The sequence below is a fragment of the Narcine bancroftii genome, chromosome 6 (assembly GCF_036971445.1).
Source record: "Narcine bancroftii isolate sNarBan1 chromosome 6, sNarBan1.hap1, whole genome shotgun sequence".
Classification (NCBI taxonomy): domain Eukaryota; kingdom Metazoa; phylum Chordata; class Chondrichthyes; order Torpediniformes; family Narcinidae; genus Narcine; species Narcine bancroftii.
Genome location: NC_091474.1, coordinates 43,241,478 through 43,253,869, shown reverse-complemented (window position 1 = coordinate 43,253,869; position 12,392 = coordinate 43,241,478). Strand labels below are relative to the sequence as shown.

General features: G+C 36.9%; 1 protein-coding gene across 5 annotated transcripts in view; it reads left to right on the top strand.

Moving 5' to 3' along the window:
• Positions 1 to 12,392, top strand: part of ppp4r1l (protein phosphatase 4, regulatory subunit 1-like) — a 58,999-nt gene that overhangs the window by 36,840 nt on the left and 9,767 nt on the right. For all 5 annotated transcript variants that reach the window (XR_011340058.1, XR_011340059.1, XM_069884825.1 and 2 more), the window contains 4 exons: positions 8,073 to 8,165; positions 9,671 to 9,856; positions 10,304 to 10,465; positions 11,353 to 11,453. Coding sequence is in view for 3 of the 5 variants with exons in the window: in XM_069884825.1 (XP_069740926.1) it covers positions 8,073 to 8,165; positions 9,671 to 9,856; positions 10,304 to 10,465; positions 11,353 to 11,453 (542 nt within the window). In the remaining 2 variants the exon portion in view is untranslated. The remainder of the gene's footprint in view (positions 1 to 8,072; positions 8,166 to 9,670; positions 9,857 to 10,303; positions 10,466 to 11,352; positions 11,454 to 12,392) is intronic.

Sequence of the window (12,392 nt, the reverse complement as noted above, 5' to 3'; positions counted from 1 at the left end):
GGATTATATGTAATTTGTTTGTCCTTTTTCCTGAATGCCAATACCATTCTTTTAGTTTGTTCTGTCTTAAGCTGCCACGCTAGAATTTTGTGCGTTTTTTTTTCTCCTAGCTCATAATGTTTCTGTTTTGTCTTCATTATGTTCTTCTCCACCTTAAATGTTTGTAGTGTTTCATATTTTATTTTTTTGTCTGCCAATTCTCTTTTTTTAGTTGTATCTTCCTTTATTGCTAATTCTTTTTCTGTATTTGTTATTTCCCTTTCTAACTGTTCTGTTTCCCGATTGTAGTCCTTCTTCATCTTAGTTACATAACTTATTATTTGCCCTCTGATGAACGCTTTCATTGCGTCCCATAGTATAAACTTATCTTTCACTGATTCCGTATTTATTTCAAAGTACATTTTAATTTGTCGTTCAATGAATTCTCTAAAATCCTGTCTTTTAAGTAGCATGGAGTTTAATCTCCATCTATACATTCTTGGTGGGATGTCCTCTAGCTCTATTGCCAATAACAGGGGTGAGTGATCCGATAATAGTCTAGCTTTATATTCCGTTTTCCTAACTCTCCCTTGAATGTGGGCTGATAACAGGAATAGGTCTATCCTTGAGTATGTTTTGTGTCTACCCAAATAATATGAATATTCCTTTTCCTTTGGGTGTTGTTTCCTCCATATATCCAAAAGTTGCGTTTCTTGCATCGATTTAATTATAAATTTGGTTACTTTGTTCTTTCTGTTAGTTTTTTTTCCAGTTTTATCCATGTTTGAGTCCAAATTAAGGTTAAAATCCCCTCCTATTAATATGTTCCCTTGTGTATCTGCTATCTTCAAAAAGATATCTTGCATAAATTTTTGATCTTCATTTGGTGAGCATACATTGAGTAAATTCCAAAATTCTGAATATATCTGACATTTTATAATTACATATCTCCCTGCTGGATCTATTATTTCCTCTTCTATTTTGATTGGTACATTTTTATTGATTAATATAGCTACTCCTCTGGCTTTTGAATTATATGATGCTGCTGTTACATGTCCTATCCAATCTCTCTTTAATTTCTTGTGTTCCATTTCAGTTAGATGTGTTTCTTCTACGAATGCTATATCAATATTTTCTTTTTTCAGTAAATTTAACAGTTTCTTCCTTATGATTTGGTTATGTATTCCATTAATATTTAAAGTCATATAGTTCAACATAGTCATATCATACTTTGTTTATCTTTCCTTTCCGTTTCCTCATCACCACCTTCCCTTCTTATCCATTTCTGCTTTCTTTTTTTGAACACATAAGACAACATTTCTAAAACATAAAATATTTCCTCTATTCTCATATCTAAAATTCCTTTTACTCCAATAGTTCCTCCCCTTTCTGAGTTGCCCTTTGTCCCTTGTCGGGCAACCACATCTCCCCTCTCCATTTGGATTTGCGAATCCGCTCGCAAGCGTCAACTGATTTCGCAGTGACTGTTATTCTTCCCCACCCAGATCCCCAGAAAAGATTTTAATCTTCATATATAACAAAGGTCACTCTCTTAATTCCCTCCTTACTTCCTTTCTTCCCTTTCTTTCCCTTCTTAGTTCTTACTTATACTCTATTTTATATATATATATATATATATATATATATATATAAAATATATATATATATATATATATATATAAAATATATATATATATATATATATAAAATATATATATATATATATATATATATATATATATAGTTGTCATTTTTGTTCTTGTTACATCTCTTCATCTCTCTGTCTGTTTTGTAGTTGTTCTGCAAATTTTCGTGCTTTTTCCGGATCCGAGAATAGTTTGCTTTGCTGCCCCGGGATAACTATTTTAAGTACCGCTGGGTATTTTAACATAAATTTATAACATTTTTTCCATAGGGTCATTTTTGCTGCATTCAACTCCTTCCTTTTCTTCAGGAGTTCAAAACTTATATCTGGATAGAAAAATTTTTTTTGACCCTTGTATTCCAGTGGTTTTTTGTCTTCTTTTATTTTTTTAATTGCCTTCTCCAATATATTTTCTCTTGTTGTATATCTTAGGAATTTTACTAGAATGGATCTTGGTTTTGTTGTGGTTGTGGTTTAGGGGCTAATGTTCTGTGTGCCCTTTCTATTTCCATTTCTTCCTGTAATTCTGGACTTCCTAGGACCCTGGGGATCCATTCTTTTATAAATTCTTTCATATTTTTGCCTTCTTAATCTTCCTTAAGGCCCACTATCTTTATATTGTTTCTTCTATTATAGTTTTCCATTATATCCATCTTCTGAGTTAACAGCTCCTGTGTTTCTTTAACTTTTTTATCAGATTCTTCTAATTTCTTTTTTAAGTCATCTATCTCCATTTCTATGGCTGTTTCTCATTCTTCCACCTTGTCTACTCGTTTTCCTATTTCTGTCATGATCATCTCTAATCTATTCACTTTTTCTTCTGTACTTTTTATTCTTCTTTTTATTTCACTGAATTCTTGTGACTGCCATTCTTTTACTGTTTCCATATATTCTTTAAAAAAAAATATATATATCCATGTACTTGCCTTTCCCTTCATCTTCCATTTCTCTGTGTTCTCCCTCCTCTTCTTCTGGGTCCACTCCAGGATCTGTGTCTTTTCCCTCTGTCTCTTCTGATTTTCTTGTTGGGTTGTTTATTTTATTTTGTTGGGTATTTTTGGTCTTGTTATTTTTATTGGAAGTGTCTTGGTGTTGGTCTTCTTCCTCTGAGTTGGTCATCTGTTGTTTCTTTCATTTCCTATTTTTATTCTCTTCCTTCTTGTTCTCGTTATTTTCTACGTTTTCCTGTTGAGAGTCTTGCTGTTGTGTTATACTTGTCTGTTTCGGCTGTGGAGATTTACTCCTCAGCTGGTCCCCCCTCCAGTCGGTGTAGTTTTTGTCTTGTGCATCGCGCATGCGCGAGGATTCACGCATGCGCGGTTGCGCACTTTTGTTTGGCTCCGTGAGCCATCTTTGTAGTCCTGAGTTCGGGGTTTCCACTGACCTCAGGGAGCAGGCTTCTCTCTCCACGGCGGGCCTCCTCGTACCGGTAAGGCCTTCACCTTCCTCCTCCGACGTCCTTCCTTCCTTCTTTTCTTCCTGTTGTTTTTGGTTTTTCTTTCTTTGCTGCCATTTTCTCCACACTTTCACTTTCAATTTGTTATGGTTTCTGTGTTAGTGACTTTGTTTTTTCTCTACCTTTTTTTTACTTTTCTGGAGAGGGCTGGAGTTCCCCTACCGGCCACTACTCCATCACGTGACTACTTGTACTATGCAGAGTTAGCTGCATTTACATAATTGATTTACATCTTTGAAATATTATCTCCTTCCTTTGTGCCAAATCTCCACATGTGTATATGCCACAAAGTGCACAAGGCCCTTACCATCTGCAGAGCGTGCATTTTTAACCTTGGCAGGCTAATAGAATCTACTTCACTATCTGTGGACAATTGTTGATTTGTTTGCCTTACATAATGCTGAGGACCTCCTGCACATAGCCAACTGTAAAATAGCACAGAGCTAACACGATAAAGGTGAGAAAATCAGGTGGAGAATTAAAAAGGCGTCGTTTTATTTTTCAATTTATTTTGAACATTTACATTTATTATTTGTACATTAAAATATTGGGGGTTGGGTGGCAAATGGAGTGGTTGCAGGTCGGAACTGACATGACAAACCCTTCAGAAGTACTTTCAGCAGGGTTGGTGACCCCCCCCCCCCCCCCCTCCACAGTGTGTGAATGTTATTTTATGCTGGGCAGTGCCTTGGGTCACATTTTTACCCATACGGTGTACCTGCGACAACAGAGTTGTAATTGAAGGAAATGATGTTGATTAATGGCAAAATATGGCAATACTAATCATACAGCAAGGTAAATCTGTACACTAGGAAAGGTTTTACAAAATTCCAAGTGTAAATGCAGTGTAAACTTCAGAGGAATAGCATATAGTAGCCAAGGTATTGGTCCCACCATGTCAATCTGATTACAGTCAGTGGAGAAGGGGCTTTAGCTGAATTGGAGCTTTGTTAAGAAGTGCACTTAATTGTCTTGAATAACTGAAACAGACACCAGATGCAACTTGAATGCTCTGCCATTCCAATTTCAATCTTACCAGTCTGCTGTTACATTTTGTTGATCAACTGATGATTTGATGGTATCAATTACAGTCTCTTTTCAATCTGGTCATTTGCCTATTGCAATCAAAATCAATCAGCCAGGCACTGAAGGAATTAATATGTTTGGTATAGAGAGTAACATCTTGGCAAATTAAGAACTTTAAATATATTATCCTCTAGCTGGACCTGCGTTAAACAAAATTAGGGCATCTTGGGATATCAGCTGCTGTGCAGTCAGGTGTAGTGTATAGCCCTTGTTACCAGAAAACTATAGAACACGACAGCACAGAAACTGGTCCATCGATCCATCTAGTCTGTCCCAAACTAATATTCTGCCTAGTCCCAGAAACCTGCACCCAGATCATAACCCTCCACATATATTTTTTAAAAATGGCAGGGCTGCTGGAGCTGCTTAAACAGCAGTGCTGGTGCAGAACGCGGGGAGAGGAGAGACAGCGCTCTCTTGGAGTTCAACCACACAGTCCAACTATTATTGGCTCTGTACAGGCTTTAAACATCCTGTTAAAGGAGCCAATGGTGGTTTATTTTAAAATCCAGTGACTGCAGGATCTTGACTGAAGATGGCGACGCCTATGATTGGCCGCATTCATGAGGGTGTGCAAACTGCAGGGAAGTGGAGGTCTGGCGCAAGGCACCAGAAACCTCCCTCCACTTAAGAAGGAGAAACAGAGAGTATATTAATTGGATTAAAGCATTATATAAGGGACCATTAGCGAAAGTGACAGTAAATGGACATATCAAAGCAATTTAACTTAAGCAGGTCAACACGGCAGGGATGCCCACTATCACCTTTATTGTTTGCGTTAGCTATAGAACCACTAGCAGAATTGATAAGAACAGAAAATAATATAAAAGGGATAAAAATAAAAGACAAGGAATATAAAATCAGTTTATTTGCGGATGATGTTAAAGTATACTTAACAGAACCAGAACTATCAATAAAAGAATTATATAAGAAATTGAAGGAATATGGAGAAGTGTCGGGTTACAAGATCAATGTAAATAAAAGTGAAGCAATGCCTATGAATAATGCGGATTTCTCAAAATTTAAGAAGGAATCACCATTTAGATGGCAAATGCAAGCAATAAGATACCTAGGTGTACAAATAAACAAAAATCCCGGCCAACTATATAAACTCAATTATTATCCACTAATGAAAAAATTACAGGACGATTTAGAGCATTGGAAAGATTTACCACTAACACTAATAGGAAGGATAAACTGTATTAAAATGAACATTTTTCCAAGGATATTATACCTATTTCAGGGATTGCCAATACAACTGACAGAGAAATTCTTCAAGGAGTTAAAGAAAATAATAAGGAAATTTTTATGGAAAGGGGGGAAACCGAGGATAGCACTAGATAAATTAACAGAATGGTATAAACAAGGAGGCTTACAACTGCCAAACTTTAAAAATTATTATAGAGCCGCACAATTAAGATACCTATCAGATTTTTATCAAACAAGGGAAAAGCCAGATTGGACAAGATTAGAATTAGATAAAATAGGGGAAAAGATACCTGAACACATATTATATAAATGGGATGAAAAATTGGTACAATATAGAAGTTCTCCAGTATTACATCATCTACTCAATATTTGGAAGAAGATTCATGTAGAAAGAAATAAAACAAATTATCAATTACCAAAACTAATATTGACGCAAAACAAGTTACTCCCTTTTACAATAGATAATCTTTCCTTTAGAGAATGGGAGAAAAAAGGGATTAAAAGAATAGAAAATTGTTTTTCAGGAAATAGATTCTTATCCTTTGAACAAATGAAAGATAAATACAATATAACTCAAGATACAGCGCTGGCATATTACCAATTGAGATCCTACTTGAAGGATAAATTAGGAAGCAGTTTGAGTTTGCCAGAGGGAAGTAACTTTGAATATGTGATTACAGATACAATGATAATCAAAAGATTTATAACAAATATGTATATTAAACTGCAAGAAAAGGAGAATGAGGAAACAAATGGTAAAACTAAACAAAAATGGGAACAAGATTTAAATATAAAGATAAAAAAGGAAACATGGGAGAAGTTATGCTCTGGAACGATGAGAAATACAATAAATACGAGGTTACGTATGATACAATATAACTGGATACACAGGCTATACGTTACACCTCAAAAGTTAAATAAATGGGACCCAACAGTATCTGATAGATGTTTTCGATGTAAAAAAGAAATGGGAACAACAATTCATGCAATCTGAACATGTGAGAAAGTAGAAAAATTTTGGGAAGATCTAAATCAGATATTAAATAAAATTACAGAAAATAATATACCAAAGAATCCAGAGATCTTCCTCCTAAGTAACATAAAAAACAAAGAATTTGGAATTGATTTGGAGGACGCACAAAAAAGATTTGTTAAGATAGTTTTAGCCGTAGCAAAAAAATGTATTATGTCAACCTGGAAATTGGAAGATAATTTGAAAATACAACAATGGTATATAGAAATGAATAAATGTATTCCATTAGAAAAAATAACATATAGTTTAAGAAATAATATTGAAATATTCAAACAAATATGGGAGCCTTACATGAAACACAATAGCGAAAACCTACCGGGGACAATCACTACCTAAGTTAACGGAAGGAAAAGGAAATTAAAAGAATGGACTCAGTGGAATTTCTGGTGTATTTTTATTGAATGACAACATTGTCTGACTGGTTTCATGTATCCTAGATTTTATACCTTAAATGGACGGGAGGGGGGAGGTAGGTAGGGAGGGTGGGATGGGAGGAGGGGGGGGGAGAAAATGGCACTGTATATGTGTGAAAAGGAAAAAGTGTGTATCATGGTTAATGTGATTTATGGTGTGAAAAATAAAAAATTTAAAAAAAAAAGGAGAAACAGAGGAGATGACCCATGGAACAGTGACCTTGATAGTGGAACAGTGAGGGGCTCTGTGGCTGAAGAACACACAGGAGGCAGGCTGGTTGGTGACTTGAGGCAAGGCACCCATGTAGGATGCCGGCCACTGATGCTTGCATTCAAAGGACTTGTACCTTTGCGGATTTGCAGACATGCACTGGAGGCTTCCTGATCATGTCAGAGGTGTGCATCTGGAGCTTGGGTTGCTGATGGTTTGGATTGAAGTCCACAGTTGCGGGATTGCTGGAGGTGAAGCCATGGACATTCAGTGACCCTGGGGAGATTCCCCTTTGGTTCCCTTTCTCTGTGTGTCAGGGGCACTGGGCAATTTTTGCTGATAACAAATCTTTGCCTTACGGTAGACTAAAATAAATTTTATGTAAAATCAAATTTTCTGTTTTATTACATGGCAATAAAATAATTTTGATCCTTGAATGCCCCTCCTATCCATGTACCTATCCAAATTTTTCTTAAATGTCAAAATTGAGTTTGCATTCACCACTTCATCAGGCAGCTCTCTCCACACTCTGACAACTTTCTGCATGGTCTCCTCCTGTTTCCTTTAAAGATTTTATGTTTCACCCTTAACCCATGTCCTCTAATTCTCGTTTCACCCAATCTCAGTGGAAAAGCCTACTCTTATCTATAACCCTCATAATTTTGTGTACCTCTCTCAAATCTCCTCTCAATCTTCAACACTCCAGACAATAAAGCCCTGTTTAACCTTTCCCTGTAACTCAGTTCCTCAAGACCCAGCAACATCCTTGTAAATCTTCTTTGCATTTTATCAGTCTTATTTTATAACTGGTGTCAGCTTTAATGTTCTCTCAGAGAGTGTAATCTTTAGACACTACGCAAGCTATTGTCTTTATTGGAGACACTTTCGTCAATTAAGCATAACGAAGTTGTGTATTTTCAAGAAATCCTCTGCTGAATGGCCTTTAAAATGTTATTGTTATATCCTGGTTTATTTTGAGTAGTTTCTGACCTCAGTCAGATTAAATATTTAGTATATTTTACATGTTTTTCAATTCTCAGAACCTGAGTAGTCAGACACCTTGTGATGATGGGCCATTAGAAATGGAACATGAAGATGGTTTGCTTTTTGATGATGATCGATCAAAAATACAGGTTGGTAAAAACTTTAGTTCCATTTGAAAGATGCACTTCCCAGCTCATGATAACAAAGACTGATTAAATGAGATTCTAAAATGTTTAAGTAATCATCTGATTTTTCTAACCATATTGAAATTCTGGAAATAAGGGGGAAAAGGAGCTACATTTGCCAAGCTGAACAGAAACAAGCCACTTGATGGTCCCTGACAGAAATAAAATGAGTAAATGGTTGTTGAATTCAGGTTTGGGATGCTGGCGACCAAATTCCTCTGTGGTCTGCATGATAACTTTCATTGAACATTCAAGCTAGTGGCCTGTTTTATTTTTATTTTTGTTTTCTATCTGGGAATAATCTCACCACACTGTTCAAAGAAAATTTGGGAAATGTTCTGGCTGATGATTCCTCCCCTCAACCAATATCACAAGAAACAAATTAGTAGCATTTACTTCATTTCACAGTTTGAGAGATTTCTGCATTCTACATCCCAACAGTTACATAACTTCATTTCTTAATTTTCTGTGAGTAATGGGGAGATACAGCATGCAAACAGTTCCAGTGAATCCATACTATCATACAGGCACTTTTTACACTAATTCTACCCATATCTACATGTATTTTATTCTCCCTACATTCTCATCAGCCCCATCCATCCTCCTCTCCCATTCCCCAGTACACTATCTCATCAAAAGTAGGATCAATTTACAACAGCTGGTTAAACTACCAACCAGCACAATTTTAGGATGTTGGAAAAAAACTCATGTAGTCACAACAATATCATACCAACTTCAGAGAGAGATGTGAGAGGCCAGGATTAAACCCAAGTTGCTTTACTGGAGTTGTGAGGTAGCAAGTTTGATAGGTGTGTCACTGTTCTGCCTACAATCACTGTGAAGTGGTATATGATGCTGACATCCAAAAAAAAGTGATCTTTTTATTGTTTTAATAACTGTAAAATACTTTAATTTTTTAAAAGTAGAAGCGGATTCTGACAATTTAAACCCGTGCTGCCCAGTTACCCCCAAATTAACCTACAACCTCATACATTTCTACCAATTACAGGTATAAAAAATACTGTAGATGTTGGAAATCTGAAGTAGAGAAACCTGGAGAGCATGTAGATGGTGCTGAAGGAACTCGGCATCATGGGGTGGAGAAGGAATTGTCAACATTTTGGGTTGAAGCCCTTCATCAAGACTGGTATTGGTCAGATGCTAGACAGCATCAATGAAGAAAAATAAATAGGAAATGGATCATTAACCTGAAACATTATATGGAAGTTTTTAATCCTTTCAATGTTTACAGTACTTTCTATATATTATTGTCCTTTAGTTTACCATGCAAGGAATTGGCTTTGAACTTAGAAATGGATTTGCATTCAGCATTGCACTAATCCTCTCTCTCCATTGATCCCTTTCCAATTTTGTATAGGTGACTCACAATTATGGCGTTTTATCTCTTGTCTATTGAGGTGTATTTTTGGTGGTGTTAATTTGCAAAATATGCTCTTTCCCCTAAATAGGATGTTATTCCACAGCCTTTGCTGGACCAATATCTGTCAATGACTGATCCTTCCCGAGCTCAAACCGTTGACACTGAAATTACAAAGCACTGTGCTTACAGTCTCCCAGGTGTGGCTCTAACCCTGGGCAGGCAGAATTGGCATTGTTTAAAGAACACTTATGAAACTCTGGCATCCGATGTGCAGGTGAGCACTTGACTTCAGCTTGAATTAATGACACATGATACAAGAACTAGGGAGATATTTGTGTGAATGTATTGAGGGTGGGGTGTGGGTAGATGTTCATGGTCCCACTTTAATTCATAGCGGTATAATTTATCAGTTCTCAAAGCTAATTTTAATCTGCAAATTCCTCATTGATGCTTACATTGAATCCTTTTTTTTTTCCCCTTTTCCATCCTGCAAACTGCCCAAGTAAATTAGTGTTTGGATTCACGAGAGATATCTTGGAAGGAAATCTTCCACCCATATTTAGCACCCAGCTAAATATGTAACAAACCAGAGATTCCTCTGTATTTACATAATTGATTTATATCTTTGAAATATTATCTCCTTCCTTTGTGCCAAATCTCCACGTGTGTATTTGCTACAAAATGTTTACTGTTCTGATTTTTTTTAAAAATTTGTTGACAGTGGAAGGTTCGCCGAACGTTGGCCTTCTCCATACATGAGCTGGCCGTGATCCTCGGTGATCAGCTAACTGCAGCTGATCTTCTTCCCATTTTCAATGGGTTCCTGAAGGATCTGGATGAAGTGCGAATTGGCGTCTTGAAGCATCTGTACGACTTCTTGAAAGTAAGCTTCATCGGATCAACCTTTTATGCAATGTGAAGTTTTGAAGTGAAATAATAGTCACAACTTTGCTTTCTTGATTGTGGAGGTTAAATAATATTGGATGTGCACAATTAGAAATCTTTATCATCCCACAAAAGACAGGTTGAAACTGTTGCCCTAATTGTTATTTCTTCATTTTAAGTGTGAAGATCGTTGAACATATTTGAGATATTTGAGACAATTAGCTACTCAAGAAAAAGTCATGGCTTTCATTTCGCACAGTGTTGGGTAAAAACATCATGAGCTGGGAATGTAGAAGGAGTCACCCAGTGCTGGGCTTAACAAGATGCAGTTGTGACCTTGTACTCTCAAGATAAGAGTGGGGATGACAAATTGATGTGCAGGAAGCTAGCAGAGAAGGATAGCAACAGTTTATTCATTGGACAATGTAATGGTATGATAATTTACTAAGTACGTATCCTAAGGTATAAAAAAAAACACCACTTGCTGATAACGGCAGAATGCGCCTTCTCCAACTAACACTGTTAGTTGCAAGTGTTACAATCCGGCAATAAAGAACAAAGAACCTTGATTTCGACTCAGTCTGGTGTCTGACTCACTCATTCATGAACAAAGCAGACCTAACAACAGCCATTCTCAACTTTTTGGCTATGGCCACTTTAGCACTCTGCTCAAAGTTTATGATTCCCCCTTCCCTTTGAGGTTTCTTCTGAACTTCTCTCTGACCGACAACATTAAAAAAAATAAAAAATTTATGATTTCAGTCAGTGGCCTTAAATGTTCCATGGCCCCCCCCTCCCAGGACACATTGGAGAATGACTGGTTTTGTGTATTTAGCTGCTTGCATCTGTTCTCCCTGGTGCTTATTGTATTCTGTTTGTTCACAGCTGCTGCACATGGACAAGCGCCGTGAATACCTGTACCAGTTCCAAGAGTTCATGGTCACGGATAACAGCAGGAATTGGCGGTTTCGATACGAATTAGCAGAGTAGGTGTTCTGGGCATTCTGCACATCAGGTAGAGATGTGAAACTGTTGTCACTATGTTGTGAGATTGGAAACTCTTCTTCATCGATTGAAAACGTCAAATTAGTTGGCCTGGTTCCATTTATTGAAGAAAAATGAGCTGTAAGCAGGTGTCTCAAATTGATGCAGTTACAATTCTGTCGTTGCTCAGTTGTAAACTTTTAAGAGCAATGTCCTAAATGGCATCATGGTAATTACATAAGGGTATAATTCACTGGTTGGACTGTGAACAAAAGGAAATTTAAGCACCCTTTGTTTCACTGACCTTCAATAGCCCAATTCTTTCTTGAGCAATCCACTTCAAAGCTCTTCAATTCACAGCTGCTCACCAGCACTTTGGTACAAAAGTTATTGGTCCATTGGGCATCACATCACATGGCTCGATGCATCTGCTTCAGTGTTTAAACTGCTGGAGGTAAATTGTGGTCTTGTTGAAGGAATAGGGACGATGCTGTAGAATATATACAGATTAAGGGATCTAGAAAGAGACAACGTGGACATGAGGTAGAAGAAGCAAAATTCAGACAGAAAGATGGTGAAGCTTTATTCACAAGAATGTAAAACTACTGTAAGTATGCCTACAAGTTAAAGTTCCCAGCAGAAAAAAGTGCCAGTGTATAAAGATAAATTAGACAGGCAACTGAAAGAAAAAAAGATGATATTGGGTGACGTAGCTCGTTGACCCAGGTTCACCCCTGATGATAGTTGTTGGCTTGTTCTCCCTGTGACCACATGGGTTTCTCCTGGGTGCTCCAGTTTCCTTCCATATCCCTAGAATGTGTGCGGAGGAAGTTAATGGGCCACCTTAAATTACCTCTGGTGTATAGCTGAGGGGCAAAATCTGTAAAGTTGATAGAAGGTATGGAGAATGGGATTTATGTTGAATTAGCATAAATTTGTCA